Source organism: Andrographis paniculata, unplaced genomic scaffold (genome assembly GCF_009805555.1).
Source record: "Andrographis paniculata isolate CXL003 unplaced genomic scaffold, ASM980555v1 Contig52END, whole genome shotgun sequence".
Taxonomy (NCBI): Eukaryota; Viridiplantae; Streptophyta; class Magnoliopsida; order Lamiales; family Acanthaceae; genus Andrographis; species Andrographis paniculata.
In genome coordinates, this window is record NW_026137587.1 from 5,258,134 (window position 1) to 5,274,186 (window position 16,053).

At 29.4% G+C, this 16,053-nt stretch overlaps 4 protein-coding genes across 6 annotated transcripts; 3 read left to right on the plus strand and 1 right to left on the minus strand.

Annotated features, from left to right (window-relative positions):
• Positions 1 to 721: 721 nt before the first annotated feature.
• Positions 722 to 12,290, plus strand: LOC127254886 (uncharacterized). Of its 3 annotated transcripts, none has more exons than XM_051280218.1 (2): positions 722 to 2,472; positions 12,249 to 12,290. In XM_051280218.1, exon 1 carries the CDS (start codon positions 1,362 to 1,364, stop codon positions 2,469 to 2,471), a length of 1,110 nt encoding a protein of 369 aa, XP_051136175.1. In that variant the 5' UTR covers positions 722 to 1,361; the 3' UTR covers position 2,472; positions 12,249 to 12,290. The 3 variants fall into 3 exon arrangements, with proteins under 3 accessions (XP_051136175.1, XP_051136174.1, XP_051136177.1); XM_051280217.1 differs by lacking the exon at positions 12,249 to 12,290 and adding an exon at positions 4,076 to 4,209; XM_051280220.1 differs by lacking the exon at positions 12,249 to 12,290 and adding an exon at positions 3,250 to 3,558.
• Positions 3,941 to 4,255, plus strand: LOC127254415 (putative lipid-transfer protein DIR1). Its single transcript, XM_051279507.1, has 2 exons — positions 3,941 to 4,027; positions 4,076 to 4,255. The coding sequence occupies exons 1-2, from the start codon at positions 3,941 to 3,943 to the stop codon at positions 4,253 to 4,255; spliced, it is 267 nt and encodes an 88-aa protein (XP_051135464.1).
• Positions 6,056 to 7,067, minus strand: LOC127254416 (F-box protein At5g41720). Its single transcript, XM_051279508.1, has 2 exons — positions 6,982 to 7,067; positions 6,056 to 6,474 (listed from the first exon to the last, which is right to left on the minus strand). Exons 1-2 carry the CDS (start codon positions 7,052 to 7,054, stop codon positions 6,056 to 6,058), a joined length of 492 nt encoding a protein of 163 aa, XP_051135465.1. The 5' UTR covers positions 7,055 to 7,067.
• Positions 12,114 to 12,428, plus strand: LOC127254417 (putative lipid-transfer protein DIR1). Its single transcript, XM_051279509.1, has 2 exons — positions 12,114 to 12,200; positions 12,249 to 12,428. Exons 1-2 carry the CDS (start codon positions 12,114 to 12,116, stop codon positions 12,426 to 12,428), a joined length of 267 nt encoding a protein of 88 aa, XP_051135466.1.
• Positions 12,429 to 16,053: the final 3,625 nt, after the last annotated feature.

Genomic DNA, 16,053 nt, shown 5'->3' on the forward strand with positions numbered 1-16,053 from the left:
TTTTCACATAATTTACCAGAAATGCTTCTTTAATCCTATCTCTGTCCCAATACTATATTTTTTTTAAACATAATTTAATAAATATTAATATTTTATTGATTTTAAACGCAAAAGTAATTTTTGTTTTAGGGATATAATTATTTATGTTAATAGAACAATTAGAAGTCAGAAGTTGCCAATGTATGGCATTTTTTTTCTGCGGCAGAAATTGCAAATATGACAATTCGTTAATGTAAGTAAAATTTTTTATTTTATTTTATTTTCGACTGAAAATATAATTAATTTTTTCAAGACTCGAAACATATAGGGCAAGAGGAAGTCATAAAAAATGGATCAATTCTAGGCCACCTTAAATTGGGCTGGATCGGTTTGGGCCTGGGGCCCAGAAAACTTAATTTCGTTCTCACCAATGTTCCTTCAATTTTTATTTTTTAAATTTTTTGGTTTAGTTTTATTTATTTTTTAAACTATTATTATTTAAACAGTCAGACTCTAGCGAGTAGTAATTCGGATAAGATTTGACACGTCATACATGAATATCCCCGGGCTAAATTTGGAAATAAACATTTTAAAAGGGGGCCCACACAACAACCTCGCCAGCTTTCACTGTAATTCGAATATAAAAATGATTAATAAATTAATTAATTTATATTTATACCTTCAGTTTTTTATTTTTTATTTTTATAATACAGTTACAGAATGCATAAATGTTAATTTCACCAGCTGGTCCGTACTTCTTGACCTTCCTATTATTTGTCGGTATATATATATATATGTATATATGAGATGCATATGTGTCTATACAAAACCTCCTTCCATTCCATATCGAGAAGAGGAGGTTTTTCCGGCGAGATCCGAAATTACGGGCAGCTTTCCGCATCGCCAACGGATAGCGATTGGTAAGGGATTACGAGGAATGCTAAATTTCGTTGCCTGTTGTTTGCTGCGTATCTGGATCATGGTTCTGCAAGCATATGATATACGTACTACGATTGACTGGGGAATAGATCAATAAATGCAATTCGTTGGTTTATTGTTGTAATACGTACCAAATAAATGTATTGAAGGTCAATAATTGTGGTTATGTTTTCGTTTTTGTTATTCCTTTTCCCCTGGGAGCAATCTGCCACTTGTTATTCCTTTTCCGTTTTCCGATAGAGTGAGGTTTTATTATATGCAGTTTCAGATTTGTATAGATTGTAGGTGAGTGGAAGAATCAGGTTTCTTCGTAATGGAATACGAGGAAATGATTGGGTAACAGATGTTATGTGTTCATCATGGTGGAATTAGTGTACAAATGTGAGTAGGTTAGGGCTTTGGATCAATATTCCTAATATAAAGTTGTGGAAGAAGAGGAAAAAATGGATTTAAGAACTGCCGAGGAAGAATCTACAGCAGAAGAAGCTCATTTGCCTGCAGATATAGAGTGGAAAATGCTTGACAAGTCAAAGTTTTTCTTCCTTGGAGCAGCTTTGTTTTCTGGCGTTTCAGCCGTGCTATACCCTGCTGTTGTGTTAAAAACTCGGCAGCAGGTTGCACAATCCCACGTTTCGGGCATGAGAACCGCAATTTTGATCATTAGACACGAAGGAATTCGTGGATTGTATAGAGGATTTGGAACCTCAGTGACAGGCACTATCCCAGCCAGAGCTTTGTATATGACTGCACTTGAGGTTACCAAGTCTAATGTGGGATACGCCGCCACAAGGGTGGGGTTTCACGAGCCTACTGCGACGGCTGTGGCCAATGCTGTGGCTGGATTGAGTGCTGCCATGGCAGCACAAGTGGTTTGGACACCGGTGGATGTAATCAGCCAGAGGCTAATGGCACAAGGAAGTGGCTGCGAGGCGGCGGGCAGTGGTGGAATCAAGAATGCTCTGAATGCATTGCCATGTAAATATAAAGACGGCATTGATGCATTCAGGAAGATTCTGAACACAGATGGGATAAGGGGGTTGTATAGAGGATTTGGGATATCTATCCTCACCTATGCACCATCTAATGCCATTTGGTGGGCATCTTATTCTGTGATGCAGAGGGTGGCTTGGGGTGGGGTGGGGCATTTCCTTAACAAAAAAGAAGAGGAAAGACATGAAAGTGGAGTCACTAACATTAGTGGTATGACTATGAATGATAGGCTGAGGCCAGATACCAAAACTTTGATGGCAGTTCAAGGGCTGAGTGCAGCCATGGCTGGAGGGTTTACAGCTTTGGTGACAATGCCTTTGGACACAATCAAGACTAGGTTGCAGGTCTTGGACAGCGACGAAAATGGCAGGAAAGGGCCAACTCTGGTGCAGACAGTGAGGAATTTAGTGAGGGAGGGTGGGTGGATAGCTTGTTACAGAGGATGGGGTCCTAGATGGGCATCCATGTCCATGTCTGCAACCACAATGATCACAACATATGAGTTCTTGAAACGCATGTCTGCAAAGGACATCATGATTGTACAAAATCCAGCAAATGAATAAGGTATCTTTGTTCATTTTCCTTCCACCTTAATTAATTAGATTGCTTATATAGCTTTGCCTCCCTTGTATATATATCCACTCTTATTTATATCTTTCTTAGGATTGAAGTGTGCCTAGACAAACCTTATAAATAAACACATGCCTATTTGCTTAACAGTTAGTGCTAAGTGCTGGTTTTAGTTGTGTTAGGAATTATCCCAAATTCTTTGTGGTGTGTGGGGGAGTACCAAACCTATAGGTGGGGCAATTCCGATGACTTTTGAGGCTTTTAAATTAGGTAAATGATTAAAGAAAGGTAAATATAGGTTGTTGATGTTGATGGGTGCAATAAGTATTATTTTAATTATTATGTTGACAAAGAACAGCTTGCTTGCTGCTCCTATTTGAAAAGATGCTTGAATATTCTTATGGGTCCAATGGAATTAGGGGAGAGATTTTTGTGAATATTTTATTTGCTAGATTAGGTTCTTCTGTTTTTCTTGGTAAATCCCTTTATATGGGCCAATAAGAAAGCCCATGTCATTTTGTTTCCACCAGAAGAAGCCATTTTTCTATTCAAGATCTGGATAATATTGATGAAGTAAGAAACAACATCCTCTTATTTGGACATGTGTTTTTCTCTGTAACCTTAGTTTGAGTAGTTTCCATGTTAAATATGTATTGATTCTCTTATGTCTTGGTATTAAAAATATTTGTTAATCTTGGAACTTTTTTATTTTTATTTGTTATATGTACCCTCAACTTATGCATTGGTGTAAAATTACTTTGTATATACAAGTAAATCTTTGTAGATTAATTGGGAGACATTCCGCTTGGAGCCTATGATTCGGATTCCATTTCAAATGGGTGCATGTGTTTATTAGGGTAATATAAAGAAAGAAAGAAAGAAACTAAATGTAATATGCTACATAAATCTACAAGTTTTTATTTGAGTATGAACCAACTCATATAAACTAAATGATATATGCATTAAGAGAAATAATTCCCAAATGAAACAACAAATTGCATTGAGGAGAATCAACAAATTTAATTTAATAAGGTTATGAGTTGTTTAATTTATCTTTTTATGTCTAAAGAGCGTGTCAAATAAAAATTAATATTATTTAATTTCAAATTCCAAAATCAAACAAATCTTAAGTATTTTTTTTTTTATTTTTTAAATAAAATAATTATTTAAAAAATTAATACCACCATTTAATTATCATATCAGGTTAAAGCAAATCAATAATGCTAATTACCAAAATACTACCCCGATTCGTTCAATCATATTTCATGCATATTATGTTTCGATACACACAATGTTTCATATATACCTCAAAAATATTATTTCATGAATAATATTTCCTTAATCCATCAACAGTCTTTGCATACAAAATCATCTATAAATACTCATAGAAATATAAAATCAAGTTTCACATAACAAAAAAACTTCTAATATAACTATACAACAATCAAGAAAATACTTAAAAATGGATCCACGGCTGAAGATTGTGGTCGCGACGGCGGCGATTCTGGTGATCCTTACGGCGGTGGCAGCGGCACCGGCCGGAAAACAGGTAAAGCTTTGCAATCTGGATCTAAATGAACTTCTGAAATGTCTGCAGGCGGCGAAGGGTCCAAATCCGCCGCCACCATCGCCGGAGTGCTGCAAGAATCTTTCCGGCACCGATCTGAAGTGTTTCTGCAAGTCTTTGAACTATCCGTCGCCGCCGCAGCTCCCGATTGACCCAAAACTCACCAAGCAACTCTTTCAGAAGTGCCGGCTTCCCGGGCCGGCTTGCTGATTATTTGATGTAATAATTTGAATTTACGCCGTAAATATTCATATTGAAGAATGTTTCGCCTAAATGTTATGGTTCTATTTTTTAATAATATTTCTTTTTTTGTTTTTATTTTTATTTTTATTATACATGCTCTCCATTAAACACATTCATAAACGTTGGGTTTATTATGCGCACTTTCGGGTAATGGTTGTGAGTTTCCATGTTATCAAAATAAAAAAATAAAAAATATTTAATTATTATTTTGTATAATTACTGCTCCATAACAGTAATATTTAAATTTCGTGTAAAAAAAATGTGTATCAATTGACAAAAAAAAGTAGGTAGTATTTCAAATATAAATAGCATCGATTTGTCAAAATGAATTTAAAAAAAGTTCGTAAAATCTTACATCAAAATTATATTTAAATTCAAGCATATACCCAAAAAATAATTGTAAATTGAATATAATTCTTAACAAACTATTATGTTCGAAAATTCACAATCTCGAAATCAGATCTAAATGGAAAAATATCGTATCCGCTACTTCTCATCGCATTTTTCAACTTCACATTATCAACACTATCGTCATTAATTTTATAGATCAATAGTTCATCGCACGCTTGCAATAATATAGTTCCTGAGTTATAAAAACCGGCTGGGCTCGGGTACATCGCCTTCTCCTTAATAGGTCCGATATCCACAACCATGTGCTTTTTCCATCCAAACTCAATTTCATTCGAGGCCTCTAATAGCCATAATTCAATTTTACTTTCTTCGATCATGCAACTCAATCCAAGTCTTCCTTGATAGTCGACGAGTTGCTTGTGATTGTACTTACAATCATTCTCATTCAACATGAGCTCGGGTAAAGAAAATGTACGAAAACTTTCATCTGGCTCATAGAAGATGACAATGTTATTACTTGTAGTCAGCCAATGAAACGAACTTTGGACAAAGATCGATGACACCCAAGACATTATGTATTCTCCAAATGGTAGAAGTAGGGTTTGAGTTTCCCGCCATCTCCATATCTTTGAATCGAATATCTCACAATAGTATTCGTAATAATCTGAGGACCTGAAAAAAATATATATATATTATAATAAATTATAATATATTCAACAAAAAATTAATTATTACTAAAATATTAAAAGAATACAAATTATTTCAATATAAAATTTGTGCTGCAGTATAAATACCATAAGTTTTATATTCGAAAACAAATACAAAAAATTAAATAAATACAAAACCAAACGAATTCCACTTTAATCAATTTAAGGGAGGGCGGGAGAGAGCAAAACTGCAACAACCCTATTGTGTTTTTTTAAGGTGGGTTTGTTTGAAGCATTTTGATAAATTAACACTATTTTTATTTTTATTTTTTCTCAAAAATATACTTATTTTTTTATTTTTTATATTATATTAAAAAATTACATCAATACTTATTTATATTACATACCAATTCAAATTTTTACTATTCAATCTCAAACCAAAATTCAAAGTCCAAAAGAAACATTAAATTAAACAATAATATAAATTTAAAATTTTATTATCCACAATCCAAACTCCCAAAAACTCACATTCAAGAGCAATTTTAAAAAAAAAAACAAACAAACAAATTAAACTAGCAAAATTCATATATTCCCCTGCATGCTTCGTCATCGTCTCCGATAAATATCTCAACATCAATTTAATTATGTGTTTATATATATTTTTGGAAATTTTGATAAACAATATCTAAAATATATCAACAATTCAAATTCCAAGCCTAATTTCAAGTTAAACAACATGGTAAAAACAATAAAAACAAAAACAAAAAACTTACTTCAGAAACCCTTTGTTCGAAATTCGAATAATCTTGAACCGTAAAGGATTAGACTCGAAAACCCTTATGGCAACTCCTTCGGTCCGACGTCGAAGCTTAGGATTAGGCAACGGTAGCCATTGTTCCGTAGCCGGCTTCCCAACATAATATCGACAATATCGTGAGTTTATTATTTTCTCGCAACACAAAATCCCTTGATTGCACGATGCCAATATCTTCGTACCATTGAGAAGGTGAGCCATACGATCAGATATCGATCCATCGACGGATACGAACATGGAGATGTACCCCCAACGTCGAATGTCTTGAAGAAAGAATCCTGACAAATTTTTTGTTCTTTCGCAATACTTGGGAAGAAAAGTCGGGTCTGATATGATATCCTCGCTCCATGACTTGGCGACACACTTGCATACATCTAACGTTCGCAATGTAGTACGAGTTAGAATTTCGAAAACGATGTCGTTCGGAATGTACTGGCGAGCCATTGTTGCTGTTGTGAGACCTCAGAAAGAAAGAAGGAATGAAGAAGTATAATAGGATCTTAATTAAGTTTGGAAATAGAATGAATGAAAGAAATTATAAAGGATGGAGGCTTATATATATATAAGGGAGTTTGTAGATATTTTATTTATTTAAATCTTACAAAGATGTGATTCGGAAGATATTCAAAATAGATATGGAATTGGATTTTTAATATTATTTTATTTATTTTATGTATGTGTTCCTTTGGCTTCAGTCTCCGAAACCATTGCTACTAGAACAGCCTCTGACACTTAATATTACTAGGTTCTCTCTCTTTTCTTTCCATTCCCCATTTCACTTACCAAACAAAATTTACTCACCTTTTATCTCTTGCTTTTACTCCCTTCTCGTTCATCTCTCCCCATTCCAATTCTAACCAAAAACCTCTTCTCAAACTTACCGATAGCACAGGTAATCTTGCTCGTCGACGGACGACGTAAGGTCAGCGCCAAGTTGTTGTTATTGAACGGCATATTTCACCGGGCGGGGGCGCAGGAACTTGGGTGGAGGCGAAGAAGAAGAAAAAGTGCAAAAAAAACAAAAACAAATCAAAGAACAGAACGGGTGAGGAAGAGGGAGATGGAAAACCGGTTAGGGCAAAGTTTTAAATAAAATAAATATTTTTATAATAATAATAATAATATAATTAAAAATTATTATATATTTATAAAAAAATAATACTAATATTAGTAAATATTTATTAATAATATATTAGAATAATACTCCTTTCGTTCCACTACAATCGACACTATTTTTATTTTTGTATGTTCCGTAACAATTGACAACTTTTTATTTTTCAAAAATTATATCTATATATTTTTTAATTGCTATATAATTTTTAAATATTTAAATATATATTTTAATTTTTTTAATAATATATATTAAATTTACTTTAAAAATATAAATATTATTAATTATAAAAAAATAATATAATAATATCATAATTAATTATTATTAACTAATTAAACATCATTACCTTAAATACCGTATCACTAATCAAAGGGTTCAATTTCGGTGGGACGGAAGGAGTACTAATATAATACTCCATCCGTACCACATAATTTGTCCCTATTTTCTATTTTCGTCCGTCCCACATAATTTGTCCATTCCTTTTTTTTGAAATATAATTATACACTCTAATCTCATTTTAAATTTTAAATTTTATAATTTTTTTAATCTTAATTAAATTATTTAGTTATCTTAGTCTTAATCCACAATTATTTTTATTATACGATAATTATTTTTACTAATACATTTCTTAATTACTTACTAATCACACTTTATCTAAATTCTAGTATCTACAATAATAGGCTCATAATACATAAGACGGAGAGAGTAGTACAATTTTTGTATATTCATATTTTAATTTTTGTAATTTTTATTTTATAATTATATTTAATTTAAATTATATTATCAATAATTTTTAATTTAATTATTTATTAAATTTATAAAAAAAAATTCATATTATTAGTTTTTTCTCTTTCTATTAATTTTAAATTATTTTTTACTAAATTATAAATTTATGTCAAACTAATTATTACCCATTACATTATTATTTATCAAAACCCCAATATCTAAACAAATTCTACTAAACAAGGAACGCAACTTCTCTGGTGGTGAGTTCCTTTGGCCCTTAGTTTCCCAAATTTACTATGGATTTCACTGTGGATCAACATTTTGGCGTGAGACCAAAGTCTACATCGACAGAACCTGCAGCCATGACTTTTTCTAAATTGAAAGTAAAGCCTGTGAGTTGTAAATCTCATACTACAATCATCACCTAATCAACCTCCCAAACTCACCCTCGGTCGAACAGGCTGAAGGAGAACCTCTCTCGAACAACCGACGGCGTAGCAAGGTTGAAAGGTGGCGGCGAAAATCACCGGGCGGCGGCGATTTGGCGAAGGTTGGATTTGATCCGGTAGTTTTTTCGGGTAATTTTGAAGGGAGCGTGCTCTCTGAGAAAAATTTAAGAGAAGAAAAAAAAAGAAAAAGAAGAAGAAGAGGGGATGAGAAGAGGAAGACCGTTGCGGTGGCGCAGGAAGTTGGGTGGAGTTGAAGAAGAAAAAGAAAAGGAGAAAAGAAAAATCGGAACGGAAGGGTGAAGAAGATGGAGAGGGAGAGGTGAAGAATCTGGCGGCGCTGTGATGTGCTGGGGAAATTTTTTAATTAAAATAAATACTCCCTTCGCCCCAATCGAAATTAAATTATTTGATTAAGGGACACGGTATTTAAGATAAAAATATTTAATTAATTAATAATAATTAGTTATGATATTATTTTTTATATAATTAATAATATTTATAGTCTAAAAATAAATTTAATATATAATTAAAAAAATCAAAATATATATTTAAATATTTAAAAATTATATAACAATTAAAAAATATATGTAATATGAATATTATTTTATAGAGAATAAAATTTTTTATAATACAATTAAATAAAAAAAAATATTTTTGTTTATTTATAATTAACATAAATCAATTTTATCAAAAATGTGTAATTTCAAATATAGATAAAAATATTTATTTTTTTAAAAAAGATAGAAATAAAAAGGTTTTGAACGGATCCTACGTCATTATATGTTATATAATTAATTAAGTTGATTTACATTTGTTAAATATATTTAAATTTAATAATTTTTACCAAAAATAGAAATATATCAATTTGTTACGAGACAGACGAAAATGAAAATAGTGTCAATTGTGGTGGAACGGAGGGAGTATATTATAATTAAAAATTATCATATATTTACAAAAAAATAATACTAAATAATTATTAATAGTATATCAAAATAATATTAGTAATATAATAGGAGTATTATTTTTTATATTTATTTTCTAATTCAAATAAATTTTATTTTATAATTATATTTAATTCAAATTATATTATTATTCAATATATTAATACTTTTAATTTTTAATTTAACTATTTATTAAATTTATTAACATTATTAATTTTTTCTCTTTTATTTAAATTATATTATTTTTAATTAAATTATAAATTTATATAAAATTAATAATTACCTATCAAATCATTATCTATAAAAAATTTTCAAACCTAAACAAAATCTACTAAGCCAAAAGAAAGCAAATTTCCAAAATTATCAAAAATTTCAAATTCAATTCCAATCCAAACCAAATCTTTCCAAACCAACCCAAAAGAAACCCACCCAGGAAGCGTCGAATTAACCACACGTGACAATTAAACCTTAACTATAAATCCTTATCACAATTTTCAACGTGGTGATCTTCCTCACTGTATTTATCGGTATATATATATTTACGAAATCTCAATCTGAATTCAAAATTTACAAACTTTTGATAGATACAAGTGTGTCTCGAAAGATATATTGGACATGCGAGATTCTACAAAAACCTAAAGATATATTGAACATGCGAAATTCTACAAAAATCTAATTTCAAGTCATTACAAATTGCAATGATTTCGCCCCCTGCTAGCAAATATTATGACTCAAAGACTCATCCCACCCCGCTTCAACCCGGCCGAGGACCTGTTGTTCGGGGCCAATCCGATAAACTTGTTTTTTTAAAAATATATATATATAATTTTTAAAATAATTTAATACTAAAAAAAAATACAGTAATCCCGATTATAAAGAGAATTGTAGAATAAACAAATTCGAATTAAAGTTATATTTTATGTTTATTTTTTTTAAAAAAATACATAATATAATTTATATCGCATAAAAATATAAATAAATTATAATAATTATTAAATTATCCGGGTTCGGATCCAATCCGGAGATGGGCAGATTTTTAGTAAAACCCGTAACCTGCTCGGGTCTAAAACTCAAAAACTACAACCCTCCTCGAACCAAATTCTTTAGACCCGAACCTGTTCCATTAAAATCATGTTGGGGCTAACCCGCCCTATTTGACATCCCTACACCCACCTTCATGATTCAAATTGGTATCCATTGATTCTTGTTAGGAACTACAGAAAGTAAGTTTAATACTCCCTGTCTCCCTCGGTCCGATAGTAAATTTTTCGTTTGACTTTTGGACGCGGATTGAGATAAATCAATATTTTATAGATATGTAGTGTAATAAAATAATATAATGTTCATTTTATCTTTGGAAAATAAAAAATAAATGTATTTTGGTATTTAAGTGAGAGTTATTTCTTAAATAAAATAAAATAAAATAAAATAAATTGATTTGAACGAACTAAAATGAAAATTAGAAAATTTACTGATAGACGGAGAAAATATTTTTTTATTATTTATTAGATTTTATCCATTAGATTAGGATGTTATTATTTTGTGTATGTAATTTCTATGTATAGTCCCTATTTTTATCATAAATATAATACAAATTTTTAGTCATCTACAAATATTTCTTGTCACAGTATTTGTTTGTATTATATAGACTAGCGCTATATGTTCATTTACTGTATGTGTATTATAAACACACACATGTTATTGTCGCTTGTTTATATTATTAATATATTTTTTTTCATATTTTTAATTTGAAGCATTTTTATATATGTTAAAGTATAGAAGCCATTTTTATTTTCAAGGACTGGATATTATTGATAAAGTAAGAAACAACATTCTCTTATTTGGATGTGTTTTTCTGTAACCCTAGTTTGAGTAGTTTCCGTGTTAAATATGTATTGATTATTGATGTCTTTCTATTACATTACAAATATTTATTGTTAACCTTGGAATTTTTTTAATTTTTATTTGTTATATGTACCCCCAATTTATTCATTGGTGTAAAAATTACTTTATATATATATATATATATAAATAAGTAAATCTTTGTAGATCAATTGGGGAGACATTCCGAAGTCTAAGATTATGTTCCATCTCAAAAGGGAGCATGTGTTTATTAGGGTACTAAAAAAGAAAAAAAAAAAAGAAACTCAATGTAATATAAGTACATAAATCTACAAATTTTTATTTAAGTATGAACCAATTCATATAAACCAAATGATATATGCATTAACAGAAGTAATTCCCAATGAAACAACACATTTAATTAACAAAATAAGATTGAAAGAGTCTAGCGGTACAGATAGACTTATGATCGAGAGGTTATAAATTCTTTAATTTATCTTTTGATGTCTAAAAAGTGTGTAAAATAAAAATTGATATTATTTAAATCAAAATTCAAATAAAAAGTTTAATTTCAAATTCCAAAATCAAACAAATATTAAGTATTTTTGTTTTTATGGAGTATTTTTTAAATAAAATAACTATTTAAAAAAAAAATAATACCACCATTTAATCATCAAATCAGGTTAAAGCAAATTAATAATGCTAATTACCAAAATACTACTTCGATTCGTTCAATCATATTTCATGCATATTATGTTTTGATACACATAATTAATATTTCATATATACCTCAAAAATCTTATCTAATGAATAATATTTTATCAATCCATCAACATTCTTTGCATACAAAATCATCTATAAATACTCATAGAAATATAAATCAAGTTTCACATGACAAAAAAACTTCTAATATAACTATACAACAATCAATAAAATACTTAAAAATGGATCCACGGCTGAAGATTGTGGTCGCGGCGGCGGCGATTCTGGTGATCCTTACGGCGGTGGCAGCGGCACCGGCTGGAAAACAGGTAAAGCTTTGCAATCTGGATCTAAATGAACTTCTGAAATGTCTGCAGGCGGCGAAGGGTCCAAATCCGCCGCCACCATCGCCGGAGTGCTGCAAGAATCTTTCGGGCACCGATCTGAAGTGTTTCTGCAAGTCTTTGAACTATCCGTCACCGCCGCAGCTCCCGATTGACCCAAAACTCACCAAGCAACTCTTTCAGAAGTGCCGGCTTCCCGGGCCGGCTTGCTGATTATTTGATGTAATAATTTGAATTTACGGCGTAACTATTCGTATTGAAGAATGTTTTGCCAAATTGTTATGGTTCTATTTTTTTAATAATAATATTTTCTTTTATTGTTTATTTTAATTATTCATGCTCTCCAAGAAAAATACGGTTTTATTTGTTATAAACACACAAAAAGAAGTATAAGTATAAACACAAATTAAACACACTATTATAGTGGTTAAAATAGATTGACATGACAGATTATTCCCTAATTCATTAGGGAATGGCGAGCTAAGCTAGCTACTCAACGAGTTTCTTAATAATATTAGAAAATAATTTAAAATTTAAAATATTATTGATTGATATATTTAAAAAAAAAATTAATAATAGAGAATATTTAAAAAATCAGATTTACTTTTACGAATATATAAATTGTAGAAGAAGAAAAATATAAAATAATAAAAAAGAGGAAAAGAACAAAACAAACTATCTAAAATCCAAACAAAGAAGAGAATGATATTGTCCGATAAGGGAGGTAATCGTAAGGTAATGTGTTTGGATTTTTTATATGATTATTAGTATTGATATAATTTTATATATATATACATATATAAGTATCAAAGTAAATATATGTATGTATTTTTTTATATTTTATTAAAAATCTCATATTTCATATATATATTTCATATTAAATAATTCTTTAAATTTAAAATGTAATCGTACCATTATTATAAATAGTCATATCAATATTATTATTATTATAATTATTATACTTTTTTTTCTCCTATCTCTATCTATCAATTTGTTTTTTATACAAATTTTTAGAAATAAAAATAAAAAGATTAAACTAAATTTATTGGTATTGTATGATAAAAAATTAATGACATTTTGTATAATATATTGTAAATTAGAAAGGTATTTGTAATATTAGGTAGATAGTACAATTACTTTAAAAAAAAATACACGCTTTGTTATAGGACGGACCAAAATGAAAAAAATGAATAGATTGCTGAGGGATGGAGAAAATATTATACAAATTATTATTTGTATAATTTGATTATAAATTTATTTTATATCTACATAATAAAAATTTAATTCTATACAAAATTATACTTTATTCAATTACTCCCTCCATCCTATCATGTTAGAAAAGTGGCGTTTAGCTTTTTGCACATAGATTTTTGAATATCAGTATTATATTGGATTATAGTAAAAAAGACAAAAATAACCCTATTAGTATGGTGTAATATAAAAGTAATGACATTTGTGTAATATATTGTAAGTTGAAATGGTATTTATTATGTGAAGAAGGTAGTACACACTACTAGAAAAAATGTTGATAATTGCGGAAATTTGTCGCAAATTTTAATCCGTGACAATTAAAAGTCTCGGAAAATAATTTTGTGACAAATTTATGTCACAAGTTTTTGCTTTGACTATTCCGTAAGTAATATTTGCAGAAAAAGTTATAAACAATTTCTGTGACTATTTGAAGTAATGACTTATGTAAAGAAAATGTCCAACATATTTCTATTCCGTGTCTTTTGACTATTTCGTCACAAAAATTGTCACGAAATTTTTTCTTAACTATTTTAAGTTGCGGAAAAAATAACCAAAATATTTTCAACATTTTAAATTATTACAAATATTGTCATAATATAATTTTCGTGACTTTTTAAAATCAAATTTCACAACATAAGTAACGAAAACAACTATAAATTTTTCTTATTATTGTTCGTAGCTATTCAAAGTAATAACAAAATAATAAAATCATCTTCAATATCTTTATTCAATATCGTTCGTAGTTATTCAATATTTTGTTAAAAATTCATGATGATATATTAAATAAATATGCATATATTTTGAAAAGATAAATTTATAATCAATAATATTTATATAGTTAAAATATAATAACAAACAAAAAGTATTACTTTAAAGTAGATAGCTAAGTTGGCATGACAGGTTGTGTAAGTCTTTAATAACTATAAGGTCACTAGTTCGAAACCCCAGACGAGTTGCTTAGTAATCTGAGGACCTAAGAAAAAAAAAAGAAATATTATAATAATAATAAACAAAAATTTAATTATTAGTAAGATACTAAAAAAATACAAATTATTTCAATATAAAATTTGTGCAGCAGTATAAATACCATAAGTTTTATATTCGAAAAATAGTGTAATAAAATGGTTCCTGAGTTATAAAAACCGGCCGGGCTCGGGTACAAGTCTTCCTTGATAGTCGACGAGTTGCTTAGTAATCTGAGGACCTAAGAAAGAAAAAAGAAATATTATAATAATAATAAACAAAAATTTAATTATTAGTAAGATACTAAAAAAATACAAATTATTTCAATATAAAATTTGTGCAGCAGTATAAATACCATAAGTTTTATATTCGAAAATAAATACAAAACCAAACAAATTCCACTTTAATATTATTGTGTTTTTTAGCACTATTTGTACTTTTTTTCTTTTCAAAATATCAAATAAAAGATTTATTTTTTATTTTTTATATTATATTAAGAACCAATTTTATATTAAAAATCACATCAATACTTATTTATATCACGTACCAATTCAAATTTATACTATTCAATCTCAAACCAAAATCCAAACTCCAAAACAAACACTAAATTAAACAATAATATAAATTGAAAATTTTATTATCCATAATCCAAACTCCCAAACAATCACATTCAAGAGCAATAAAAAAAAAAAATTAAACTAGCAAAATTCATATATTCCCTGCATGCTTCATCGCCATCTCTGATAAATATCCCAGTACTAATTTAACTTTGTGTTTATATATATTTTTGGAAAATTTAATAAACAATATATAAAATATTTCAACAATTGAAATTCGAAGCCTAATTTCAAGTTAAACAACATGGTAAAAAATAAAAACAAAAATAAAAAACTTACTTCAAAACTCTTTGTTTGAAATTCGAATAATCTTGAACGATAAAGGATTAGACTCGAAAACCCTTATGGCAACTCCTTCGGTCCGACGTCGAAGCTTAGGATTAGGCAACGGTAGCCATTGTTCCGCAGCCGGCTTCCCAACATAATATCGACAATATCGTGAGTTTATTATTTTCTCGCAACATAAAATCCCTTGATTGCACGACGCCAATATCTTCATACCATTGAGAAGGCGAGCCATACGATCAAATGATGATCCATCGACGGATACGAACATGGAGACGTACCCCCAACGTCGAATGTCTTGAAGAAAGAATCCCGACAAATTTTTGGTTCTTTCACAATACTTGGGAAGAAAAGTCGGGTTTGATATGATATCCTCACTCCATGACTTGGCGACACACTTGCATACATCTAACGTTTGCAATGTAGTTCGAGTTAGGATTTCGAAAATGATGTCGTTCGGAATGTACTGGCGAGCCATTGTTGCTGGTGTGAGAACTAAGAAAGAAATGAATGAAGAAGTATAATGGAACCATAATTAAGTTTGGGAATAGAATGAATGAAAGAAATTGTAAAGTGTGGAGGGCTATATATATATATATATATATATGAAAGTTTGTAGATATTTTATTTATTTAAATCTTAGAAAGATTTGATTCGGAATATATTCAAAATAGATATAGAATTGGATTTTTAATATTATTTTATTTATTTTATGTAATGCT

What these genes read in the sequence shown, in the direction of transcription:
- LOC127254886 (XM_051280218.1), top strand. Translation starts at nt 1,362, where the DNA reads ATGGATTTAAGAACTGCCGAGGAAGAATCTACAGCAGAAGAAGCTCAT.
- LOC127254416 (XM_051279508.1), bottom strand. Translation starts at nt 7,054, where the DNA reads ATGCCGTTCAATAACAACAACTTGGCGCTGACCTTACGTCGTCCGTCG. An exon ending in CAAGATTACCTGTGCTATCG is followed by an intron (nt 6,475 to 6,981) that starts GTAAGTTTGAGA and finishes TGCGAACGTTAG; the next exon opens with ATGTATGCAAGTGTGTCGCC.
- LOC127254417 (XM_051279509.1), top strand. Translation starts at nt 12,114, where the DNA reads ATGGATCCACGGCTGAAGATTGTGGTCGCGGCGGCGGCGATTCTGGTG. An exon ending in CGGCACCGGCTGGAAAACAG is followed by an intron (nt 12,201 to 12,248) that starts GTAAAGCTTTGC and finishes AAATGTCTGCAG; the next exon opens with GCGGCGAAGGGTCCAAATCC.
- LOC127254415 (XM_051279507.1), top strand. Translation starts at nt 3,941, where the DNA reads ATGGATCCACGGCTGAAGATTGTGGTCGCGACGGCGGCGATTCTGGTG. An exon ending in CGGCACCGGCCGGAAAACAG is followed by an intron (nt 4,028 to 4,075) that starts GTAAAGCTTTGC and finishes AAATGTCTGCAG; the next exon opens with GCGGCGAAGGGTCCAAATCC.